Raw genomic sequence first — 26,572 nt, 5'->3', positions numbered from 1 at the left:
AAAAAGAAGGGGTATAGCACACAACATTTCGTCCAGCACAGCTTTAATGGAGTATATCTCATGAAGAAATATCTGATGCATGTGATCTCAAAATGAAACTTAACAAAAAATTAACTTAATAAAAAAGAAAACTAAGGATCCCTAAAATTATCATTACTGTAATTCAACATAAATCTTATTTTTGTTAATGTTTTGTGAAATATTTATCTTATGCTTACCATGGCTACATTTATTTATTTGATCAAAAATACAGTAAAAACTATAATGTGAATTTTTCCCCCCTCTATTTTAATATATTTTGAAATGACAGTTATTTTTGTGATGGAAAAAGCTGAATTTTCAGCAGTCAATACTCCAGTCTTCAGTGTCACATGATTCTATAGAAGTTACTCTAATGTACTGATTTGGTGCAACAACAACAACAAAAAACATTTCCTATTATTATCAATGTTAATTATTTGATAAATAGAGTGTTTAAAAAACTATTAATCATTAAATTCAGTTGTTTCAATCTGTCCCATTATTACAGGTGTAAATTGAAAGCTTTTAGTAGCAGCTTACCGTAACCGAGTGCTGAGGTGCATAGTGCGTAAAAGTAGCTAACGCTCTGATGATTCCATAGCTTCAAAATTTCACTGGCATTAAAATCAGCACAAAACTATGCAGCTGGAGCTTCATGGAATAGGTTTCCATGACCGAACAGCTACATGTAAGCCTCACATCGCCAAGAGTAAGATAAAGTAATGTAAAGCAGGCCACTACTGTATTCTGGAGCAGTGGAAAAATGTTCTGTGGAGTGACGAATCATGCTTCTCTGTTTGACAATCTTGATGGGCTACTCTGGGTTTGGCAGAAGCAAGAAGAATTTGTTTTATATATATATATATATATATATATATATATATATATATATATATATATATATAGTAAAAAAAAAATAATAATAATAATGAATAAGAAATGATAAAAGTATGGCCACGGATTCTTAAAATGGAATGCAGTTCAATTGCAAATCTACTGTAAAGCTTTCCAAAAGCGATAAGGCAAATCTCATTCTGAGGACACAAAGTTGAATTGTCTTCAGTAGCATACAGTTTTCCAAGCCCATTGCCATTTATGAAACTTTGAATCAATTCCATATCTGTAATGTCTGCAGCGAAAACAGTATAATGTAGTCTTTTGCTCTTGATCTAGGTAAGGCTATTCTTAGGGGCTGACACTTCACAGGGAGAAATAGTTAAGGAATGTGTGAAAGTTAATTTGCCCTGTCTTTTTCTAACCATTTTTTTAAAGGATTTTAACAAAAAGTTTTTCATTGGTACTGAGATAATCTTTTTTTACAGTTACCTCTGGGTAACAACTGTTGACTGTATTGAAAAGGTTATGTAATGTTTGTACAATTTAGGACTTGCATTTATTAGAGCAATGCAATTAATCTCATAAATATGCAAATAAGAACAATAACCCAGGGTTTATAAATCTAAAGTGTGAAATGTCGAACCCTGACTGCCCAGGGTTAAAAATGACCCTGAGTTAACAAATTAAAGTTTGAAAAGCCCAGTTAGGCTCTTTAAATTTGCACATGGAACTATAGACAGTACTGCGTCCTTGAAAAAAAAAAAAGCCTTTCTGTGTCTTCATTTTAATTACGCTGAAATGTCTTATTGAAGAAAATATCTTAGGGTACACAAAACCTTGGTTTATTGAGTGTTAGACAATAAGACTTGGCATGATGCCTTTAATCTGAGAGAAGTAAAAAGAAAATAAGATTCTCTGGGGCCTTATGATACTCTTTGGCAAGATTTGCACCATCCCTTTTGTGACTGTCTCATAAAAAATAATATAACTCAATAAGGCCCCTTAAGAAGATTACCACATGAATGGCAAAGTTATAATTACAAGACTATGAGGGGAAACTTTTAAAATATCTATTTATGTAGGTAACCTTTTTAATCTGTCAGAGCTGAAGGGGCATTGTCAGCTTAATGACTGTCATTTCTCATGGGTTTAATTGGTTATCTATTATTCTGAACTGTTAAAAGACAGACATAAGTGGAACAGCAGCAGTGCACATTAGGAACAGCCATAAGCACACTTACACTTCTGCTGAAGGGTGGGCATGTGATCAATGGAAGGGGGCACAAAATGTGGTCTGAAGCTTGATATGTATTAGGAAAATGTACGGCAACATTTAATATGGGATATAGACATGTATGCCATGTAACTCATCCCACACCTTTTGTGCTGTGACCATGGATAATACATAGAATTATGTTGTTTGTTGAGGAGAGGTGGGATATTAGTTTTCTAAACAATCAGTTTTGTTTAGATTTTCACATGGGGGACAATAAAAAGGCTTCAAGTACAGAGCCGTCTGACAGTTCTGGGCTGTGTACATACAGTATGGATATGAGTAGCCTCTGTTGTTTGCCAGATTCAAGGTGCCTGCTGTAACATCGCCTCCCTTGTCTAGTCCCTGCTGTCTCTGCTGCTGTCTCCTCGTATCCTCGTCATGGTGAAGTCATGGTGCATTTCTGAAATGTGAATACACTGTAGATGCTCGCTGGATCATGAAGCCAATTTCTTGTGACCTTGCCTATGTTTATAAAATGGTTATGAAGTTGTTGGAGAATTCCGCTGAATATCATGTAATTGCCTGTTGTTTTCAAGATTGTCAGTTGTCTTCGAAGCCATCAATTATTTTTTTTTTTCGTTTTCTTTAAATTATTTGTTATCAGATATGTATTTTGATGGCATTTTGATTAGTGTGTGTATTAACAAAAACTGCTAATCATTCACAGTTGTTAACAATTTCTTTCTCCTTTCTCTTCCTCTCTTTCCATCTCTCCTGCTGGTGGCAGATGTTTCATGAGGACGCGTCTGGAGGATGGCAGCTTGTGGCGGTGGATGTGAATAAACCACATGGCCGGGCGCCTGCTTGCCTCCAGGTACCAGACATGCGATTTAATAGCACTGACGCCCCCAACCGTCAGCACACCCTCAGTATTGCCACATCTAATGCCACATTGCTGTGTGGGAGTGCAAGTAATATGCTGCAGGTGGCCTGAACGCAATAGCCACATTTAGATTTTGCTCAAACTTGCTGGTATGATTTTGACAGAGTATGAATAGACTGTGGAATGAACAGAGCAAAGTTTGCCTTCCCCCCTTTTGTGAACCCAATTTAGCACATGCACGATACACAAACTTACATACCCACATATGCAGCTCATTCTTATGCTGAATATCTCTGCAGAAGCAAAAGAGTTTGTTGTTGTTGTTGTTGTTTTCCCGTTTTACTTTAAATCTGCATTGATTCATGAAATCAATACTGTTCCCATTTACTTGCCATTTACCATATTGCTGATCTTGTTCTGCACTATTTTTAGTACTTGTTACTACAAAGAAAAAGGATTGCAAATACCATTTCAGACTGACTTTATTAGACAAAAACTTAAATGGCTTATTATTTTGAAATAATGTGCCAATGTTGTGTTTTATGCCTTTTGACACTGATATTGCAGATAAATTATTAAAGGGGTCATATGATGCGATTTCAAATTTTCCTTTCTCTTTGGAGTGTTACAAGCTCTTGGTGCATAAAAAAGATCTGTGAAGTTGCAAAGACTAAAGTCTCAAATCCAAAGAGATATTCTTTATAAAAGTTAAGACTCGTCCACGCCCCCCTGAAACGGCTCGTTCTAACACGCCCACACGCCCATCTCTACGTCACTATGTGGGAAGATTTGCATAAGGTCGACCCAGATGTTCAGGCAAAGAAAGAAGGCATACCTTTTATTCTCATTGTAGTATTGTTGTTGCCGCCGCTGCCATGTCCCATAGATGCTGTGTTTCATTGTGAAAGCGAAACTGAAACTACTTTGTTTGGCCTTCAAAAGAGGACGATATCCGCTTCGTCATGCCTGGAGCTGATCCGTGCTGGTCGCTGAGGAAATACATCATCTTTTCACTGTGAATCGCCGAATCGGCTTTCTCCGTGGATGAAGCGAATTCCAGCCCGGGGTCGTCACTTGTGGTTGCCACAATGCCCAAGGTACGCTCCTTCATAGAATCCGCCTCACTCTAGGCCTCCAACCTCCGCTCACTCAAGGCCATGGTGTGTGACACTGTTTCGTTGAGAAAGCTAAACTACTTTGTTTGGTCTTCCAAAAGAAGACATGACTAGAAATCATGCTTATATCACGTTTATAATGGGTTTTATCTTTATGTTTCGTCGCTCCAGCGGGACAAGGCATCACAATATGTTAAGGGGTGTAACATTTCTGTCACACGCTTGAGGTATTCGGCCAATCACGACGCACTGGATAGCAGGCCAATCAGAGCACACCTTGCTTTTCAGAGCGATGAGCCTTGTGAAAATCGACGTGTTTCAGAAGGCGGGGCATAGAAGAGAAACAATAATGTACAGTATGTGGAAAATAATGTTTTTTAACCTTAAACCGCATAAACACATTTCATTACACCAAATAATGTTCTTTTTAGCAGCATCATGTGACCCCTTTAATTGGGTTTGAATGGTCATAGAATAGAGTGTTCTTTTGATGGCTGATAATACCATAACAGAAAGGACAGCATCTGGAGAAAGTGTAATGGCACTTACATTTAAAAACCAGTCTTGAATTTTAGATCTGCCTACACAGAGGGAGAGAGATCATCATTGAAAATAGGTTCTCAGCAGAGTCACATAGAAGTTAATATCTAAAAAATGCATTCTAATGCATCTATTTTGGTTAAGACAGTTTAATCCTGGTGAAAAGCTTACATTTCATTCTTACAAGGCTTTTCAACTGTAGAGTAGGGAGCATTTTAAAATATTCATTTAAATATATAAAAAAGAGCAAAGACTGGCATTTGATGACATTTCTGGGTTCAAGTTTCTATGAGGTGAACCCATCAAGTAAAGAAAAGGTTTTGTATTTACTCAGAGAGGGGCAAAGTTTATAAGGGGTTGGACGGGGTGAACAAGAGAGAGAATGCAGCAAGTTGATGGTGGTGTAGTTCATCATAGACTTCAATCACAATGGCTTTTAGCACAATGCAATTGTCTGTGAACTATTGTCGAACCGTCATGACACAAATGGCAGACAAATGAACACTAACCTGGAAACAATAAAAAAGGTATTCCTGTGTTTATACAGCCAAAAATACATGTAATGACTACATAGTTTGCCTTGCAGGGTACGGATCTTGCCACAGCTTTGAACAGAATCCTGAGTGAATCTCGCAAAGAAATGGCCAGGTCATATTTATTTATGTATTACTAATAGGACTGTCAATAGATTCAAATTTTTGTATCTAATTAATCACGATTTTAATCTAATTAATTGCGATTAATCACACACTTTATTAAATTAAGCATAAACCATTTATGTTGTTTCAAATGTTTATTTTGGGTTAGGGTTAGGTACAATCTTGCGTCCCTCTGTGGGATTTGGCTGTGGTGCAAGAGGCTCTCTGCAAACCTTCGTTTGAACCACTGGAGGAGGTTTCAGATTGAGTTCTGAGACTCAAGACTCTCTTCCTACTAGCCATTTCTTCACTAAAGAGAGTAGGAGACCTGCAGGCCCTAAAGTGCCCTCCTCTGTGCCACTGCCTATCATACTATAGGCCTTCTGTCCTCCTCCCTTTTGGGATCCAGTGTGGGCACTGGACACATATGTCCACAGAGCTGCCATGTGGAAGAAGTCTGACCAATTATTTATCTGTTATGGTCCTTCCAAGAGGGGTCTTCCTCTGTGGATCGTTGATGCAATGTTTTTGTCATATGAGTCCTCTGGTCTCCCCTCGCCCTTGGGGGTCAATGCTCACTCCACCCGAAGTGTGGCAGCCTCCAAGGCCTTCCTGTAAGATGTGGCTATGCAGGATTTTTGTAACGCCGCTCACATTCATCAGGTTCTATGATCTTGACGTTCGTACCACTCCTGGTTCCTCCATCCTTCTGCCGTAGTTGTGCTGAGTACATACACACTACTCAGGGACTTGAAAGTCTGGTGGCATGAGGATTCTTGTTCCCAAAGCGTTTCGATGCAGCATCTCGTTCCTTCGGGGAATTAGGGTTATATACATAACCTTGAAGCGTTTCCTTTATATCAGCGCTGTTTTGGACAGATTGTTTGAATGCATTCGCTTGCTGGATCATTGGACTGAAAACTGTCCTGGAGTTTAGCGGCTTAAAATGATCTGATCACAAGCAGAGAAGCAAAATTGGGTTAAAGGGTTAGAATAGAAATTTTGCTTCAGTAATTTTGCTTTAAATGCATTAAATTATGAAACATGTTAAAGATTGTAAAATTAATTTACATTTAGTCATTTAGCAGACGCTTTTATCCAAAGCGACTTACAGATGACAATGGAAGCAATCAAAATCAACAAAAGAGCAATGATATACAAGTGCTATAACAAGTCTCAGTTAGCTTAAACGCAGTACACGTAGCAAGGACTTTTAAATAACATAATAAATAAAAAGAAAACATAGAATAGAAAAAGATTAGAAAGCTAGTTAGATTTTTTTTTAAGAATAGAATTAGAATACTGAGTGCTAAAGTTAGAAGGTTAAATAAAAATGGAAGAGATGTGTTTTAAGCCGATTCTTGAAGATGGTTAAGGGCTTGGATTGAGTTGGGCAGGTCAATCCACCAGGAGGGAACATTTAATTTAAAATTCCGTAAAAGTGACTTTGTGCTTCTTTGGGATGGCACAATCAAGCAACGTTCACTTGCAGAACGCAAGCTTCTAGAGGGAACATGAGTCTGAAGTAATGAATTTACAGTAGGTAAAGGGGTGCAGAGCCAGTGGTGGTTTTGTAAGCAAATATCAATGCCTTGAATTTTATGCAAGCAGCTATTGGTAGCAAGTGCAAATTGATAAACAGAGGTGTGATGTGTATTCTTTTCGGCTCATTAAAAATTAATCTTGCTGCCACGATCTGGATTAAATGTAAAGGTTTGATAGAACTGGCTGGAAGACCTGCCAAGAGAGCATTGCAATAGTCCAGCCTGGACAGAACAAGAGCTTGAACAAGGAGTTGTGCAGCATGTTCCGAAAGAAAGGTCCTGATCTTCTTGATGTTGAATAAAGCAAATCTGCAGGACCGGACAGTTTTAGCAGTGTGGTCTGAGAAAGTTAGCTGATCATCAATCATAACTTCAAGGTTTCTGGCTGTTTTTGAAGGAGTCATGGTTGATGTGCATAACTGGATGGTGAAATTGTGATGAAACAATGGGTTTGCTGGAACCCCAAGCAGTTCTGTCTTGGCAAGGTTGAGTTGAAGGTGATGGTCCTTCATCCAGCAAGAAATGTCTGTTAGACAAGCTGAGATGCGAGCAGCTACTGTCAGATCATCAGGATAGAATGAGAGGTAAAGTTGAGTGTCATTAGCATAGCAGTGGTATGGAAAGCCATGTTTCTGAATGACAGAACCTAATGATACCATGTAGACAGAGAAGAGAAGTGGTTCAAGTACTGAGCCCTGAGGCACCCCAGTATTTAGATGTTGCGACTTGGACACCTCACCTCTCCAAGATACTTTGAAGGACCTATCTGATAGGTAAGACTCAAACTACTGGAGTGCAGTTCCTGAGATGCCCTTTGCCAGTGGGGTTGACAGGAGGATCTGGTGGTTAACAGTGTCAGAAGCAACGGACAGATCAAGCAAGATAAGTATTGAAGATTTGGATTCCGCTCTTGCCAGTTTTAGGGCTTCAATAACTGAAAGCAAGGCAGTCTCAGTTGAATGTCCACTTCTTAAGCCAGATTGGTTGCTGTCAAGGAGGTTGTTCTGTGTGAGAAAGGCAGAGACTTGGTTGGACACAGCTCGTTCAAGTGTTTTTGCAATGAAAGGAAGAAGGGAAACTGGTCTGTGGTTCTCTAAAAGAGTTGGGTTGAGGGTGGGTTTCTTAAGTAGTGGAGTTATACGAGCCTGTCTAAGTGTTGTGGGAAAAACACCAGTGTGGAGGGATATGTTAAAGATGTTAGTGAGTGTAGGTACAACTGTAGGAGAAATGGCTTGAAGGAGATGAGATGGAATAGGATCAGTCGGACAAGTAGTAGGATGATCAGAAAGGATGAGTTTGGAGACTTCTGCCTCAGAGAGTGAAGAGAAAGATGTGAATGAGTGTATGTTTGCTGGTGAGATGTGCTTGATGGATTGTGGTGTGGAAAATTGTGCACTGATGTTTTTAATTTTATTAACGAAAAATGTGGCAAAGTCGTCAGCTATTAGAGTTGATGCAGGAGGGGGAGGAGGAGGACAAAGGAGTGAGGAAAATGTTTTAAAAAGCATGCGAGAGTTAGACGAATTGTTAATTTTGTTATGGTAGTATGTCCTTTTAGCAGTGGAGACATTAGCAGAGAAGGAAGAGAGGAGTGACTGATACACATTAAGGTCAGTAATATTTTTGGATTTGCGCCACACCTTTTCAGCAGCTCTAAGCTTAGAACGATGTTCGTGGAGAACATCGGATAACCAAGGGGCAGAAGGGGTGGTACCGGCTGGCCTGGAAGACAGTGTCTAAACAAGATGTAAGAGTGGAGCAGAAAATATCAGTAGCACTGTTAGTATCAAAAGATGCTAACAGTTAAGGGGAAGGAAGTGAAGATGAAACCATAGCAGATAGCCGGGAGGGGGGGAGTGAGCGTAGGTTACGTCGAAAGATGACATGTGGAGGGGTAAGTGATGTGTCAGTGACCATGTTGAGGTTAAGAGTGAGGAGGAAGTGATCCGAGGTGTGCAGTGGAGTAACCAGAACATGATCAGTGGAGCAGTGTCGTATGTAAATAAGGTCCAGTTGGTTTGCCTGATTTGTGTGTAGCAGTAGTTGACACTCGGTTGAGATCAAAAGAGGCAAGCAGAGTGTGGAAGTCTTCAGATAGACGTTTATCTAGGTGGATGTTGAAGTCTCCAAGCATAACTAGGGGAGTACCATCCTCAGGAAAGGTTGAGAGCAGCAGATCTAATTCATCCAAAAAGTTACCTAGTGGCCCTGGGGGTCGATAGACAACTACAAAATGGATTTTAAGAGGGTAGGTAACAGTAACTGAATGAGATTCAAAGGAGCTGTTGATACCCAAAGTTGGTAAAGGATTAAATTTCCTATCATTAGAGATAAGTAGACCAGTACCTCCACCTCTTCCAGTCAAATGGGGGGAGTGGGAAAATGAGAAATTATTGGAGAGTGCTGCAGGTGTAGCAGTGTCCTCTGGTTTGATCCAGGTCTCTGTCAGGGCCATGAGATTTAGCTTTGAATGACTAATAATAGAAGTAATGAAACCGGCTTTGTTTACAGCAGACTGGCAATTCCAGAGACCAATAGAAAAAGAAAGTAGTGTATTAGCAGACATAGGCAAAGTTTGCAGGTTGTTAGGATTGCGCTGCCTACAGTGTGGGATGCATGGTTTGTGAGTGCTTGTGATAGTAGGGATCTGGAAACACATAGTAAGAATTGGTTATAAAAACTGAAACAGAAGTGAAACAAATAGTAGGAAAAATGATTAATTAAAACAATACTTATATCCCTTGCCGGTTAATTAATGAATTGCATGCGTTAATGCGTCAACGTTAACAGCCCTAATTATTAATATTATTTTTTTCTTTTTTTGTGCAAAATTACATATCCAAAATTCAATAAAAATAGTTAGTTATAACTAGTTAACAGCATTTAAAATAAGAACTCTAATTTCTGTAATGCAAAAAGCAGATATACTGTATGTCAGTTTGAGCTGTAATTATGTGTGATCAGTCTTAATGTCATAACTCAGCAGTATAGATTAACATCTTTATGTTTCTGGTGATGGCAGGCTCAAACTTGTTCTATTTGATATATTTAAACTGGAAGCAGTGATTATTCTGTATTTGGTTGTTTCATTATATGGTTAAGGTTAATGAGGTCTGCTTGATCTCTTCTCCAAAGGCCACATTGGTGTTTATTAGGCCTTTTCATTTCCTTATGTTATAATTGCACTACAGCTATTCTCATGAATTATTTTAGTTCTTGAAGTACAAGATTTCAGTTCTCGTGTTTTGCACTTGTTCTTACTGTAAACTTTTTTCATAAGTTTCAATTCAGACTCTATGAATGTCTCAAAAATAACACGTTTCAGTGGAATTTAAATTCTGACCTTTACAGTAAGGGATTTGCAGTTTTACTTTAATAGCAAAAAAATCAGTTGAGTCTGCATATTACTTTACAGACTTTTTTCAGGCTGTGACAATAGTCCTTGATAGGACTACTTTTTTTTTTTGTACTTGGAGATCAGAACATAGTACATTTATTGTGACATTGCTTATAAGATAATTGGTGTTGCACATTGCTTGTAAAGTTAATGTTCTGGTTAAGACAAAAACTCAGATTAATACAGAAGGGATATATCTCTTTACATGGTATCATGTTGTGCCTATTGTCAAAACAATGTTGATTTATCTTTTTAATGCTATACGATTGGTTAATGTTTTAGATTTCAAAGAGTTAAAGAGTATTTTTTTTCATTATATGGACAAAAACAATCGAAACATTCTTCAAAAATATCTTCTTTAGTATTTCACAGAAGAAAGTAAGTCAAACAGGTTTGGAATCACATGAGAGTGAGCAAATTATGAGATTTTATTTTATTTTATTTTTTTCTGGGTGAATTATCCTTTTAATGTGAAAGTTTGCACAGTAAAATTATATATACTAAAAGCCACATTAAATAACATAACATCTTGAACAAAACTTACAGTAGATTGAGCTCAACAGAGATGGTTATTCATTTAGAATTACAATACAATTCAATGAAGAGCAATTCCCTGATCATCCAGCATCTTTCCCACTCTGTGTTGAAAACCCTGGACGTCATGATTGATAACCCTTTTAATCAGAAGGTGCTGCCCATAGAGGAAACACCTTGGCTTCTGCAGTCACCCTTTACACACACATGCTAAGGTTATTTATATAGAGGAAACCCTCCATTACCTCACCTCTGACCTTGCAACACTCATTTCTCCCAAGGGACCTATTTCTCCCAGTCATTAGCATGCCTAATCATCAACTGCAGCCGTGAAGCTCCGAACCCAGCCCGTCTGCATCCCTAACCTGGTCTTGAACAGTGGCTGGAGAATTCTGGAGGACAGTCAGCTTTAATTAACCAACAGGTTCCAGACAGAGCATGAATCACCTCACTGCAGTAATAACTTCTATAAGCAGTGGGATTTGAGCACTGCTGGTCTCCCATCAGCTATTTTTGTTCCTATTTTCTAATTAAACAATGGAACAAAAAAGTCAGGGTATGCATACAGAGTTCACAAAAAGTGCTTTTGTGTTGCTCAGTTTGCTGATGACTATAATTTGGAGTGTTAGATGTGCTATAAGATTTCATTAGCCTTCGCTGATGGTTGTTGACAGACAGGTGAACTCTGAAATGGATTTACCCCTGTTTTTAGATTTTTTAAAAAAAAAAATAAGCTGCATCTACATCATTTTTCTATTCTTTGTTGTTCTTTTCCATTTAATTGGAGTACACAAAAGCTGGACTTTTTGCTTTAAATTCAGTTTAGCTTAAAGGTACAGTTCACCCAAAACATTTATTTGTCATAATGTACTCATCTTCACATTGTTCAGAACCTGTATGATTTTTTTTTCTCATCTAAAGGAGATGTTTAACAGAATCTTCATGCTGCTTATTTTTATTACCAAATACAAAATGTATTTTAATACAACATGTATGGTAAAGAGCAGCATAAAAGTGGTGCAAATGCCTTGTGTGCAATACTTGTGTGCACAAGTTATTTTCCAAACAATGAAATTGAATGGGGACTAAAGGTTTTAAGCTTTAAAAGGATACAAAGCCACCATAAAAGTATCAAAAAATTAAATTTGTCCATATGAATTATGTCCCATTTACTAAGTCATACTGTACATTAGGTTTGTGTCAAAAATAATCAGCACAGTTTGTGAACAGTCATCTGGTATTGTGAACTGATTCTTTGTAAAGATAAAAAACAAACAAACAAACAAACAATCAAACAAACAAACATGATTTGTTCATAGATTGATTTTTTTGCTACCTTTCTCCTGAACAGTTTAAGTTAGGACGGATGTTAGGTTTTCAGTGAATAATCTCTCGGTTATGTATGGTAACCCTCATTCCCTGATGGAGGGAACAGAGACATTGTGTTGAAGTTCCAACATTAGGGGTCGCACTTAGGAGCCCAGACACCTCTGACATCATTGAGAAAAGGCCAATGAAACTGGCAACCAAAATTTGCATAGTTGGCCATGCCCCAGACATCTGGGTATAAGTGACGTGACATACAGCCAAGTATGGTGACCCATACTCAGAATACGTGCTCTGCATTTAACCCATCCAAAGTGCACACACACAGCAGTGAACACACACACACACCGTGAACACACACCCGGAGCAGTGGGCAGTCATTTATGCTGCGGCTCCCGGGGTATAAATAGAACAGCGTGGCATTTGCTCATTCGTTTTGTTCTGAGGAGCTGAGAGGTTGTCTTAACACACTCAGAAACAGCTCAGAGTTGTAGCATATATGACACAACATCTCCATTCCCTCCATCAGGGAACAAGGATTACCATACGTAACCGAGATGTTCCCTTTCAGTCAGTCACTTTGACATTGTGTCGAAGTTCCGACACTAGGGTTCCCTATACTAAATGGCACAGCTGCTGAACTGTGTTACGAGTCCATGGGGGTGCAGATGTTGAAAAGCCCAGTATGCCTTGACCAAGTGCATCTCACCTCCTCGTAACCTTGCAATGTCCAAGACTTATGACCAGCCACCAGAGTTCAAGAGCTAGTGCTCAAAACTCTGGATGAAACTGATTCAATTCGCAGAATGTAGAATCTGGCAAATGTATTAGGTGTAGCCCAACCTGCAGCTCTACGAATGTCCGCTAATGAGGTACATTTGTTAAAGCTGATGAAGCAGAAACGACCCTGGTTGAGTGTGCCCTCACTCCCATTGGGCATGGTAAGCCTCTGGCCTGATAGGCCGTAAGAATCACATCCAAAATCCAGTGGGAGATCCTTTGTTTAGAGACAGCATGAAGCAGACAAAGAGTTGTTCAGACAGTCCGAAACTCTGTGTGCATTCCACATAGTTGCATAGGGCTTGCACGGGGGACAACAGAGAAAGGTAAGGGTTCTCCTCCTGCAGGGGGATGTCCTCCTCAGGACAACTTCAGAGTCTGCCGGCCCAAATTCTAGGTATGATCCGTTAACAGAAAAGAATTTCCCACCCTCTTGACAGAAGTGAGAACAGTCAGCAAGGCCGTCTTCATAGAGAGGGCATTATGTCCAACTGACTAAAGGGGCTCAAACAGATCTCTCTGTAAGGCCCGAAGGACCACTGAGAGATCCCAAGAGGGGATGAGGCACGGCTTAGAGCATTCAACATCCGGTTGCCTCCTAGGAATCTGATCACCATATCATGTTTCCCCACCGTTCTGCAATCTACAGTGTCATGGGTTGCTGCAATAGTGGCCATGTACACCTTGAGTGTAGACGCAGACAGGCACCTGTCAAGGCCCTTCCTAGGAGAAAGGATAGCACAGATCTGACGCCACATCTCCAAAGCTCCTTCCCATGGGAAGAACACCAATTCAAAAAAATGTGCCATTTCAGGTTATATAGCCGACTCATAGAGCCTGCGTAATGAAATTCACCTCGTAAAGATATTCACAAGAGTTCCCCCTGGTCGCGTCCAGGGACCAAACACGGAGGTTCCAGAGATATGGGCGCAGATTGTGCCCTTCCAATGGGAAAGACAGTCCCTCCTCAGGGTAGTGTTAATTTTGTTAATAAAAAACTATAAGAAAAATGTTAATCAATGAGGTTTTTCCCCTGTCGAAAATGAGACAATGACAAGATGATAATAAGATCATTAAATGATAACTGAGACTAAATGAACATGCAATATCGTTGACAAAAGACAAGACTGAAATGTAGTTAAAGGGGGCATATGATGTGATTTCAGTTTTTCCTTTCTCTTTGGAGTGTTACAAGCTCTTGGTGCATAAAGAAAATCTGTAAAGTTGCAAAGACTAAAGGGCTTTTCACACTGAAAGCAAAAATTTGGCGCAGATGTTTGGCACGATGACACTTTTGAATCTAAACAATCGAACTCTATGGGGCTATTCACACCAGGAGCGATCATTCGTGGTGCGAAAAAGCAAGGTTTTTTTTTCTGTCCTGTGTGTCGACTTTTTCCCCCATCGCTTCACGATGAAATGGGCTGTCCAATCAGATTTGAGCTTAGATCACGTGCCCAGAGCAGCTGCTGTTGCACAAAAGGGTGACAGTGGTGGCGCTGTTTCGAAAACCAGTGTAAACAAACACAGAAGAAGAGTATCCCGGTAGAGAGAAGAGAGTAGATGCCGAGTTCCTGTTATGTTTGGTATCTGAGAACAGATTTATTCTCACATGTTCTTAATATAATTTCTAAATTCTCCATTGAATTATGTGATCTGGAGTGTGCTTTTCTTCCACGTGCGCGTGTTTTATGAGTCAGAGTGTGTTAACTCTCTAGATCTTCCGTGTTTAATAAGACATTAAACATTTTTCTACACATGAAATATGAAAGCAAATAGACATATGATTATGACAATATATTTATGATAATATATGTATGTTTTATATGCAGCTCATGGTAATTTTATAACAATAAAGGATGTTTATGACAGTAAGCAGTGTGGCATTATTAAACATAGCCTACAAAGAGTGTATGTATGTCTATTGGCTTGAAGCTAATTGTACTTATATTTATATGTTAAGATGTTTTCTTGTAAGCATTATAGATAGTTTGTGTTTCTGGCATAGAACCAAACTTTATTTAATGTTTAATGCTGTATATTGAGCAGTGGACGATGTTAAATCCATATATGAGACACATATCTGAGAAAAAATGCATTGTTTGTAATGGGTTTTATCTCACCGTGCCAGGAGACGGCATCACAGTATGGTAAGAGGCGTAACATTTCCGTCACACGCTTGAGGTATTCAGCCAATCACAATGCATTGAATAGCTAGCCAATCAGCATATAGCTCGCTTTTCAGAACGATGAGCTTTGTAAAAATCGATGCGTTTCAGAAAGGCGGGGCACAGAGGAGCAACAATAATGTACATTATGTGGAAAATAATGTGTTTTTTGAACCTTAAACCACATAAAGACATTGGATTACACCAAATACACAACATAATGTTATTTTTAGCAACATCATATGACCCCTTTAAAAGAACAAAAACTTTACCAAATCCTTTTTATTTTTGTTGAAAAAAGCGGAGCCAACACATTTCAGACTGCTGTACAAGACTCTATTATGCGAGCATTCATGTTTGCGGTTGCCAGATAACAAGACCTCAGATCTCCCAATCAGAGCTTTTCTGTTAAATGGAGAGGTACTCTGTCCAGCTTTTTGCTTTATGCAATCTGGTAACCATTCACACGCACTCTTTCTGTGGAGGTGCCGTGACCTGAAAACCAACATACAGTACTGTACAAATAAGCTGGAGTTCAGCGATAATGAAAGTGTCAACCAGTCTGTGTTCTGTCAAGGATCTCGACTGTATTGTTTGCGATAGTGGTTGCAGATTGTAACGTTACTTACGCAACCTCTGTGCAGCTATAAGTCTTTTAGCCGTTGTTTTAAAAGCTTGGAATTACTATTAGGAATTTCTCTGTTGTAATATTTGAAAATAGGTTTTTGTTACACCAGTTTTCATAACGTAGACAGTGCTATATCTGAAGTCTTTGGTGTTTATTTAGCCTGTAATTGATATCCTGTTATAAATCTGTACACTAACATTAGATGAGGTAAAATAAACCATGCATACGAGTCAATATTCTGTTGATTTTTGCTTATTGGTGAAAGAGCAACTTCTGATGAAATGAAAAAATAATTTTCTAAATGAAAACAATCATTGCAATTAAAATTCAGCAAAATAATATATATATATATATATATATATATATATATATATATATATATATATATATATATATATATATATATATTCATCATTTTAACCATTGTACAGTAAGGCTAATATATGAAACCTGTAAGTTTCCACTGACTAAAACGAGACTAAAACTTATACTAGTAATATTTAGTCGACTAAAACTTGACTGAAACTAAAACAGGACAGTTATTCCATGTCCTCCCTGATTTTACACATCATCTGTGCAATGAGGCTGGGGGAAATGCATATTCGCATAGGCCTGGGCCAGCTTGTGCCATTGTGTCCGTGCTGAGGGGGCCTCGGTCAGGGAAACCACAGTGGGCAATTAGTTGATTCTTGTGAGGCCAACATATCTATCTGCATGCCATATGCCCCAGGAGCCTCTAAAAGTTTTCGAGAGGGACTGCTATCTTGTACTTGAGCATTCTTAAGCAGTTCAGTGCAGACTGAGGCCGATCCTCTGAGAGGCGTGCTGTCATAGTGACCAAGTCCAAACTACAATGAAAAAAGAGATAGTCTGTACAGGGGAGAGTTTGCTCTTCTCTCAGTTGACCCGAAGTCCCAATCAGGCTATGTGTTCAAAGACCATGTCCCTGTATGTGCAAACCAACTCTTAGGAGTGAGCTAGAATAAGTCAGTCGTCAAGAATGAGAATGCAAATGCCAACTTCCCTAAGAGGGGTAAGGGCAAACTTCACAACTTTCGTGAAGACGCGAGGGGACAGGGACAACCTGAAGGGAAGAACTTTGTCTATCCTTTGAAGGCAAACCGAGGAAACGGCCTTGGAAGGATCAAGACATGAAAGCATGCGTCCTTCAGGTCTATTGCCATGAACCAATCTCTGTACCTGACACATGTTAACGTGTTTGAGGTTTAGATTCAGATCAGGAACTGAATCACATAGCTGAGCTGAATCGGAGTGCACATTACCTTGTCTGCAAGGTCTATCAAAGAAGTCACTGACAAATACGGGAACCCATTTGAGTTCGCTGACTGTTGCATCAGAACATGAGAAGGCAGGGAATCGGCATCCGAACAGGCTCTGGTGCACAATCTTTTCATTGTCCATTGCACATGGGAGGGCCAAAAGTGCCAGGAATGTGACCAGGGAACGAGGAAATATCTCCTTTAATGACCATCTGGTGACTGCTCTGTCATGTGGCAGATAGCCGGGGCCCAGCCGGATCCACCTCCCACTGGAAGTGGAGCTAGGCTGGTCAGCTGATCCCTTCTCCCTGGGTCACCCATCTCAGGTTCGCTAAGAAAACTTACATGGGTTCTAAGTAGGGGTGGAATGATACATGTATTCATACCAAACTGTCACGGTTTGACTCCTAACCCTAAGGTTGTGGGTTCGAGTCTCAGGCCGGCAATACCACGACTGAGGTGCCCTTGAGCAAGGCACCGAACCCCCAACTGCTCCCTGGGGGCCGCAGCATAAATGGCTGTCCACTGCTCCCGGTGTGTGTTCACGGTGTGTGTGTGTTCACTGCTGTGTGTGTGCACTTTTGATGGGTTAAATGCAGAGCACGAATTCTGAGTATGGGTCACCATACTTGGCTGTATGTCACGTCACTTAAAATAAACACTACAGAGCATTCATTAGACACTACAGAGAAAAATGGAGAACACAGCTTCCAGAACATTACAGAAAAAAGTATGTTGTATTGAGTAAAGAATTTAGCAATTCTGTGAAAAGATAGTAATTGCAACTGAGTAAGGTGAATATATTGTATATGTACTGCAATACTAGTATTGTGCTGAATGTTGAATAGTACTGAATATTTGTATATATTCAGTGCTTGGATAGTGCAAAAATACTGTATTCCAAATGCTAAGGCCAGAAAGGTAAAATAAATGATTAGCATGTTACAGTACACTCAAATTATGTTGTGCAATTGTAAAATCAGGGTCAGTGAAAGATTCACTCTGTCTCGGCGTCATGTCTTTGTGCTTAAGTCCGGCTTGAGGACTTTGTCCACATCACAAGTAATGTTGTCATTTTTGCTAGACAAAGAGAAAAAAAAACCCTCTGGTCTCACAGATCCAGCCTTGATAACACTCTCTAAACCTTAATCTTTCTCTCCTCATCCTCTTCCTCATCATCCTTCATTTCTTACATGTACTCTTCTTCCTCTCCTTCTCAGATTTTTTCCATGTATTGTTCATATCATGATTCAGTCACCTGTGCCACTTGTGCACTCTAAACTGGCTCATATTTTGTACAGATGGTTTGATCACATCATTAGAAACTAGTGTGAACAGTTTTGAATCGTTGTGTGTAAACGATGACAACTGTGCTTTAGTTGTTTAACTTTTGCCGCTTGTGTTTAACATATTTCAGCAGAAATGCATCACAATGTGATGTTTAAGTAAATGAGAATGTGTTTAGAGTTTTGCAAAAAGAGTCCATGAGATTTGCATATAGAACCTAACTGCCTGAACATGTTTAAGGTTTAGTAGAAAGAGTGCTTTATTCTACAAAATTGGTTTAAGCTAGTGAGAATTTGGTTCAGAGATTGTAGTTTAGCATTTTAGCAATTCAGAAAAACTGTAATGCATGTAAAAGAGTAACCTGCACATATTTCAGACTTTCTTATGTGCTCCACAGAAAAAAAGAAATACATATAAATTTGGAATGACATATGGGTGAGTAAAAGATGACAGTTTTTTGAGGAACTATTACTTTAAGAATGAGTAAATGTTTGGTCAAATGCCGTTGACGTGCACTGAATGATAAAGGAATGGTATTCCCTTTGAGTTGTTGCTGGCTTTGATTCAGGCATAAAACTGATGAAGTATGACAGGCACCTTACTGTAAAGAACACTAATTGTGTGTCAGCTGACAGGTGTAAAGCCTGAAGTTTTAAACATACAAGGAGGAGTAGTAACAAGATGCTCTGAATGTCTTTTTGAAGGAAGATTTGGAGCATACAAATTGGGCTGCATCAAATGCAATGAAATAGAGAGAGAGGTGCATCCCGCCTTCACAAAGGTTGCTATTTAATTGATTGCGACAGCTCTGCTAGGTATTCATGTGGCACCAGCAACATCAGAAGAAGTAGGCCACCACACCTTGAGTGCAATGACAGTGCTGTTTTTATGTTCTCCATACAACAGAAATAGTCGTCACATCACAGACGAGTTTTGAAGTAGACAATGGATGAATTGCACAAGCAAGCTCTCAAATGCTGCAATAAAATATGCCTTTTAGAAAGCCAAGAACATTTTCTGGGTAAAGTCAAGGGCCTTGAAAAAATGGAATCACCTGTTAGTCCCCCTTCAGCCAAAACACTCTAGGGAAAACCAACATCGAGAAGCTGAAAATGTCAAACTGCTTTGTCATGTCCCATATTAGTCATAGAGGCTGCTTGGTGAATTCTCAGCTGTGATCCCAGACCAGAGCAGCAGACAGACCTGACTGCCACTGCCCTTCTCTCATCTTTCTCCCTCGAGATATACTTTTAAGACACTAGCTACATTTCCTGGAGCTCTACAAGTCCTTTATGCATTAACAGTAATATACCTACACTACTGTTCAAAAGTATCTAATAATAATAATAATAATAATAATAATTTAGTATTTTATTCAGGACATATCTATTTGATTTTTTTTTTACTTCATATTCAAAGAATCTAGAAAAAAAATTATCGTGGATTGCACAACAATGTTCAGCAGCATGACTATTTTCAACTATTTTCAAATTTTTGAGCACCAAATCAACATATTATAATGATTTCTGAAGGATCATATGACACTGAAGACTGGAGCAATGGCTTCTGAAAATTCACCAAACACAACACATAAATAAATAACATTATATAATAATACAACACTGAAAATCATTTAAAATATTAATATTTCACAATAATACTGTTTAACTGTAAAATGCAGCCTTGGTAAGCATAAGAGACATGGTTCAAAAACATTTTAAAAATTGCAAAGAAGACTGCAAAGACTGAAAGTGAATTAATACAGAGGGGATTTTTATGTGTAAATACTTGCTTGTAAATTTTCAACAACTATACAGCATATCTTCTTTTGCGGACTAACGGCTTCAGCCTTGCTAGTTTTTGAGAAAACTATGCTCTCTGGGGACTTACTAGTATACAGGCCCGGTTCTACGGAGGTGCTAGTGGGTGCTAAGCACTCTCAAACGTTAATGCTGTAATAATGACTTTTCATTGCAGATTTGGCAAACTAGTGTTCTGTGGTTTGCACTCTGGAGATTGGTTCCCATTTCAACATCTTTTGAAGCGTTGAGCAGTGCAGCCAATCACAGACATATCTGTTGATTATATACTTGAATCCAACAGCCAATCAGAAGTGTTTAAGTTAGAATCCACTCAGCTCTCAAATCGCTGCAGTTTTAGTTCAGGTGTTGTGTTCCACACAAATCATCTCATTATAACAAAGTGTATACACAATGTAAATAAGAGATTAATTTTGTAGTGTAGATAACTTCATTGATTTTAACGTAACTTTGTGACAGCTTTAAAGATTATGAAGGGAACCCTCTTGCGCAATATGGGCGACACAAATATATATATATATATATATATATATATATATATATATATATATATATATATATATATATATATATATATATATATATTTATTTGTGTCGCCCATATTGCGCAAGAGGGTTCCCTTCATAATCTTTAAAGCTGTGAGAGAGAGCACCCTCACTAATTTAAGAAGCACCCTCAGTGATTTCATTCTGGAGCCGGGCCTGCTAGTATGCAAGTCATTGGCTTTTTTAGATAACTTTACTGCAGTCCAAACAGCATACCTGCATGTTTGTGCTTTTGAGCACAGACCAGCTAACAAATTTGCCAATAAATCATATACTGATCATTTACTAATGGTTTATTCATCATTTGTTCATGATTAACAATTGTTTATTGAGATAATTAGACAAAACAATTTTGACAGAAATACAATGATTTATAAGTGATAAATAATGTATCAACTAATAACTTATAAACCATCTACTAATGATCAGTTTGATTTATTTCATGATTTGAACTTTTTTTTAAGATAACTTACAACACATTTGTAAATCGTTAGCATACAACCCAATAATAATTTATGAACATATAAAAATTTTTTCATGCCCTGACATTCATCATTAACTAATAACTTATAAGTGACTTATAACTGAATTAATAAAACATTACTAAAATGTTAACTTATTACTTATTAATCATTTATGAAAGTATAGTCATGTTTTGTAAATGATTAGTTCATCATTAACTAATAATTTATAAACGACTTATAACAGAACATTATTATAAAGTGTTACCGACTAATGAGAAAAAAGTGGTCTGTAAGGAAGGCGAAAAACTTATTTTGTAACAGGGCCTCCCCTAAACGCTTTAGCTGTGTATAAAGCAATAAAATAATACTCCATTTTACTTTTATTAGATAGATATATCAGTACAGACAAATTAAGCAAAAACAAGAGTTTGATCCTGTTGTAGACTGGTTTCCCTATTTCTCGCTCTCTCTATTAAAGAGGAGATTAATCACTTTTATATCTTTGTTATTGACAGTTTGGATATGGGATTCTTTCAGTTGGTCTTCCAAAAGGTCCTTCCTCTGTTCTCGGTTTCTCTCTCCTCTTCCTCAGTTTTATTATTTATTATTATATTTATATTTATTTTTCATTTCCTCTGTCTCCAGCTCATTTTACATTTTCCACCCACCCACAAGCTGTGTTCATGTATTTGGATGATTGAGAGTATGTTGCATTTTATCTGCATTTCCTTGGTGTGTCTTTCATTGTTTTATAACACATGAATGCACCCAAGCTGTGAGTGCTTATACAATTTAGACCGTGCCATCTACTCTGTTCATGACACTTCGGTGAACTAGATAATTGCTTTCTGTCATTTGTCATGTTGGGTATTTCCTCTGTATGTGCATAGCTGGTGAATTGGAGTTAAAGGTAGAGTTTTTATGTTTTGTGCCACTAGGGGCACCATACTTTTGCTCCCAAACAGGTTTCCCAAACACTTGAGCCTGCCCCATGTCTGCCAGCACTCACATTACTTTTGAAGCATTGCAAATTATGTAAAAGGGTCAGAAGCACCATATATTACCATACAATATATACCGTACCATTTAAATGTATACAAATATAAGTTGACACTATACTCAGTTGCATCATTCACAATGCTCTTATGGGCATGGGTGGGCACTGTTGAGCGCTGTTCCCCTGATTCCTGTTTCCATGGTAACAATCTTTGGTGGTGGATCTCCTTCAGGATTGTGGGTATTGAAGTTTGAATTTCACAATAATAATAAAAACAACATTTATTTAAGTTGAATTGTAAATGTACAGTATGTTATCACAAACCTCACAGCCTGGACACATTTTCTGCATAGAGTAATTTATCTTTTTGTGACAGTTTTGTTTTCAGTTTAAACCATAGAAAGAAATGTGGGTATGAAACAGGTGTGGGCTCATCTGGTAATACAAATATCACTTGCTTTAAATTAATACTGCTCACACCTTAATACATATTTCACTCACCTTAACACAAAATACAGGTTATACAAATATCATTTGCTTTTATACTTTCATTCACTTTTTGTGATATGTCGATATACAGTAGGAAAATATCCCTGTGTGATGACAATAATAGAAATGTAAAAAAAGCAAAGCTATTTTCTAATGAAATCATGCTAGGCAGGTTAAGTATAGATATATATCAATAAACACATTCTCATTTTGTTTATTCATTCCCATTTATTCTCATTTATTTTCATATCACTTTTGTTTGCTTGCTTGTTTGTTACCTTTATGGCTTTAATATGTTGTATTTTGTACTCAGAGACCAATGATATCTGCTCCACCGACAGCTGTTTATCTAGAATGCTGGTACCCAGACACATGACCCAAAAGATTATGTCTTATTAGTCAGTGTTTTTTCTTCCACCACTGGAAGAAACTTGGCAGTGTCAGCAGTGAGAAGAAATGGGCTTCTGGAACATTCTAGTGCTAATAATCAGAAATATCTTAAAATAAAAAGAAATAAAATTATAGTGCTCCAGAAATTATGTTTTGTGGCAGGAAAACTTCTTTTTCAAGTAAAATACCTCCAGTAATTCATCCAATGTTGCAGCTAACTTTTAGAAGAAAAAATACCTACCACAGTCTCAAGTGGAGACAGACTTCATGGGCAGCAGACAGGTGGCTCAGTCTGGCCTTAAATTAAGTTGTCTCTCCTGCCTTATGTTCCTGGGTCTGTAATGGGTCTGAGATGGGTTCATTTGGCCTGCTGAGGGCTCAGGCAGTGAGGGTCCATTTAGTTTGCTCAGTCCTTATTGTGATTAAAAGGTTCCATTATACAAGAGTGGAGAATCAGGTGGAAAATAATGTTTTTTTCCGGCAGCTATACTTAGTATGAGGAAGCAGTCAGCCTACTTGTTCATAAGGGAGAATATACATCCAAAGACATTAAAAACGAGAGGAGATGTACTGTACCACACATATATAAAAAATAATTAAAGAAATTGCTCAATATGGCAGCTCAAGGAATAGATGTCATGCATTTCAGTTGACTGAAGTGTGTGCACAGTTAAAATATACACGCACATTTGATAAAAAAAGTTGACTGCACTGACATGCCTCAAGCTTGACATGCATAAGCTTTTGACAACATTGTGTCTGATCTTTTCTTTCTGCAGCAACTGATGCGATCTTCAGTTTTCCACATGTTCATCCTCAGTATGGTGGCCGTCGACGTGATTGTAGCTGCTAGCAATTACCACAAGGGCGAGGACCATAAACTCACCAATGATGAGTTCTACCTGGCTGAGGTAAGAAATTGATTTTAAATTGATTTTTAGAAATTTGTTGATTTTTTTTCTTCTTTTTTTAATGTGTGCAGCAATTTTACAAGAGTGCTTGTGCTGAACCACAATGGTTATTCATAATTATTAAATATGATATATGACTGATTTGAGATGAGAAGCACATCTCTTATTCAAGTTCAAATTCAAGTTCAAGTGATCTTTATTATTGTCATTCTGCTGTATATGAAGACATACAAATGAACGGAATGTCATGCCTCACAGGACCATGGTGCTACATTTAGACGGACATATAATCATATAAAACAAAGAATATATATATATATACAGTGGGTACGGAAAGTATTCAGACCCCTTTAAATTTTTCACTCTTTGTTATATTCACTGATCTATATATGACTGGATCGCTCATCGCGTTCTAAACTGCCAACCGGCAATGAAGCCACCGGAAGTGTTTGATCCGCCATCTTACTAATCCCTACCGGCAGAGAGCACCATTGAGTCACATTTAAACCACTGACCTAAAATCACCCGATTTGAAGCAAATCAGTCAAACGGGATTAGTTTTTATGTTATGTGTATGTAAATTAATGTTTACTTCAGATGTTATCTGCAGTGTTTATGGTCTTTTGGGGCAGTATAAGCGATATATTTAAACCGTTTAGGTGGGCGTGCCTGCTGCGCACTGATGACACAGGTAACTGATCCAACACAAAATATAGCCAATTTCTTTATGAACATAATTATTCAGGAATTATTAAACATGAACGTATTAGTATCAGAAATGGATTTGAATATATTACAATGAATACTACAATTATGTTGTTAATGTTGCTCTATAATGAAATGAAATGAAAAGCTTAACTTACTATCTTGGAAATAAAGCTTTAAATCCATACTGTATATAGTCAGTTATTTCTCTGAATAAATTCAGATTTCAGAATGAGCACTCTGTCGTTTGTTTTATATGTTGAGGTCATGTCCGTCTGATGTTTATCATGTTCATGATGTTCGCTACTGTAATAAACGTAGGTTTTTAATAAGTAGGGGAAATTCCCGACATTTAAAAAAATAACCGTTTACAGGCCTAGGGTGTTTGCATTGTAATAATGTACAGAAATACTTCAGATTTACGCACACTAGGGATTACCAATATGGCGGTGCGGCGGCTTCACTTTCATGACGTCATGAGCAATCCAGTTCTATACAATAGATCAGTGGTTATATTGCAGCCATTTGCTAAAATCATTTAAGTTAATTTTTTTCCCTCATTAATGTACACACAGCACCCCATATTGACAGAAAAACACAGAATTGTTGACATTTTTGCAGATTTATTAAAAAAGAAAAACTGAAATATCACGTGTTCCTAAGTATTCAGACCCTTTGCTGTGACACTCATATATTTAACTCAGGTGCTGTCCATTTCTTCTGATCATCCTTGAGATGGTTATACACCTTCATTTGAGTCCAGCTGTGTTTGATTAAACTGACTGGACTTGATTAGGAAAGCCACACACCTGTCTATATAAGACCTTACAGCTCACAGTGCATGTCAGAGCAAATGAGAATCATGAGGTCAAAGCAACTGCCTGAAGAGCTCAGAGACAGAATTGTTGCAAGGCACAGATCTGGCCAAGGTTACAAAAAAAATTCTGCTGCACTTAAGGTTCCTAAGAGCACAGTGGGCTCCATAATCCTTAAATGGAAGACGTTTGGGACAACCAGAACCCTCCCTAGAGCTGGCCGTCCGGCCAAACTGAGCTATCGGGGGAGAAGAGCCTTGGTGAGAGAGGTAAAGAAGAACCCAAAGATCACTGTGGCTGAGCTCCAGAGATGCAGTCGGGAGATGGGAGAAAGTTGAAGAAAGTCAACCATCACTGCAGCCCTCCACCAGTCGGGGCTTTATGGCAGAGTGACCCGACGGAAGCCTCTCCAGAGTGCTCAGGACCTCAGACTGGGCTGAAGGTTCACCTTCCAACAAGACAATGACCCTAAGCGCAGCTAAAATAACGAAGGAGTGGCTTCACAACAACTCCGTGACTGTTCTTGAATGGCCAAGCCAGAGCCCTGACTTAAACCCAATTGAGCATCTCTGGAGAGACCTGAAAATGGCTGTCCACAATATAAATATATTGGACTATATAAATATATTTATATTGCATATATACAAATACTTACATAACCTATATAAAAATTTAACCTATATAAACCTACACATAGCTTACCTATTTAAGGAGTAATCTAACAACATAATATCACATTCCCACGAGTTAATATAACCTTCTACAAATTAATATCTTGTAGCCACGGCAAAACTAAGTGAACCAAACATGTCCCCTCGCAGTCACCGTACTTTCGACATTTGCATATAAATTACAGACCTGGCCCCACAGTCTACGTTTATATGGATGCTAAATTTCCAAGGGTCTCCCCTCACCATCCAGAAGATGTTAAACAGAATAGTACTCTGATTGCCCCATCTGAATTCAAACACATTCCAATGAGAAGATGATCACACTCAGCGCCAGGCATCAAATGCCTATGTGGCCCAGTGAATTACCCCACACTTACAAAACACATAACGCACACAAATAAAGACATTTTCTTTATTTAGGCCATAATTAAGCTGTTATAAAATTTATACGGAATATGTATGTGTCGTATGTATGTTTTCCTATTATGTTAGCCTAGTTACAACTCTTTATGGGTATTAGTTAAACGCTAAATGCTTATATCTGTCAGTCCTGTGTTTCTGTGTCTTGTG

General features: G+C 38.2%; 1 protein-coding gene across 4 annotated transcripts in view; it reads left to right on the top strand.

Annotated features, from left to right (window-relative positions):
* LOC109096314 (sodium leak channel non-selective protein) overlaps positions 1-26,572 on the top strand; it is a 100,673-nt gene that overhangs the window by 20,186 nt on the left and 53,915 nt on the right. For all 4 annotated transcript variants that reach the window (XM_042763867.1, XM_042763865.1, XM_042763866.1 and 1 more), the window contains 2 exons: positions 2,862-2,948; positions 23,680-23,811. In XM_042763867.1, the coding sequence (XP_042619801.1) occupies positions 2,862-2,948; positions 23,680-23,811 (219 nt within the window). The remainder of the gene's footprint in view (positions 1-2,861; positions 2,949-23,679; positions 23,812-26,572) is intronic.

Source organism: Cyprinus carpio, chromosome A9 (genome assembly GCF_018340385.1).
Source record: "Cyprinus carpio isolate SPL01 chromosome A9, ASM1834038v1, whole genome shotgun sequence".
NCBI classification, from domain to species: domain Eukaryota; kingdom Metazoa; phylum Chordata; class Actinopteri; order Cypriniformes; family Cyprinidae; genus Cyprinus; species Cyprinus carpio.
This window is presented reverse-complemented; position numbering and strand designations above follow the sequence as displayed.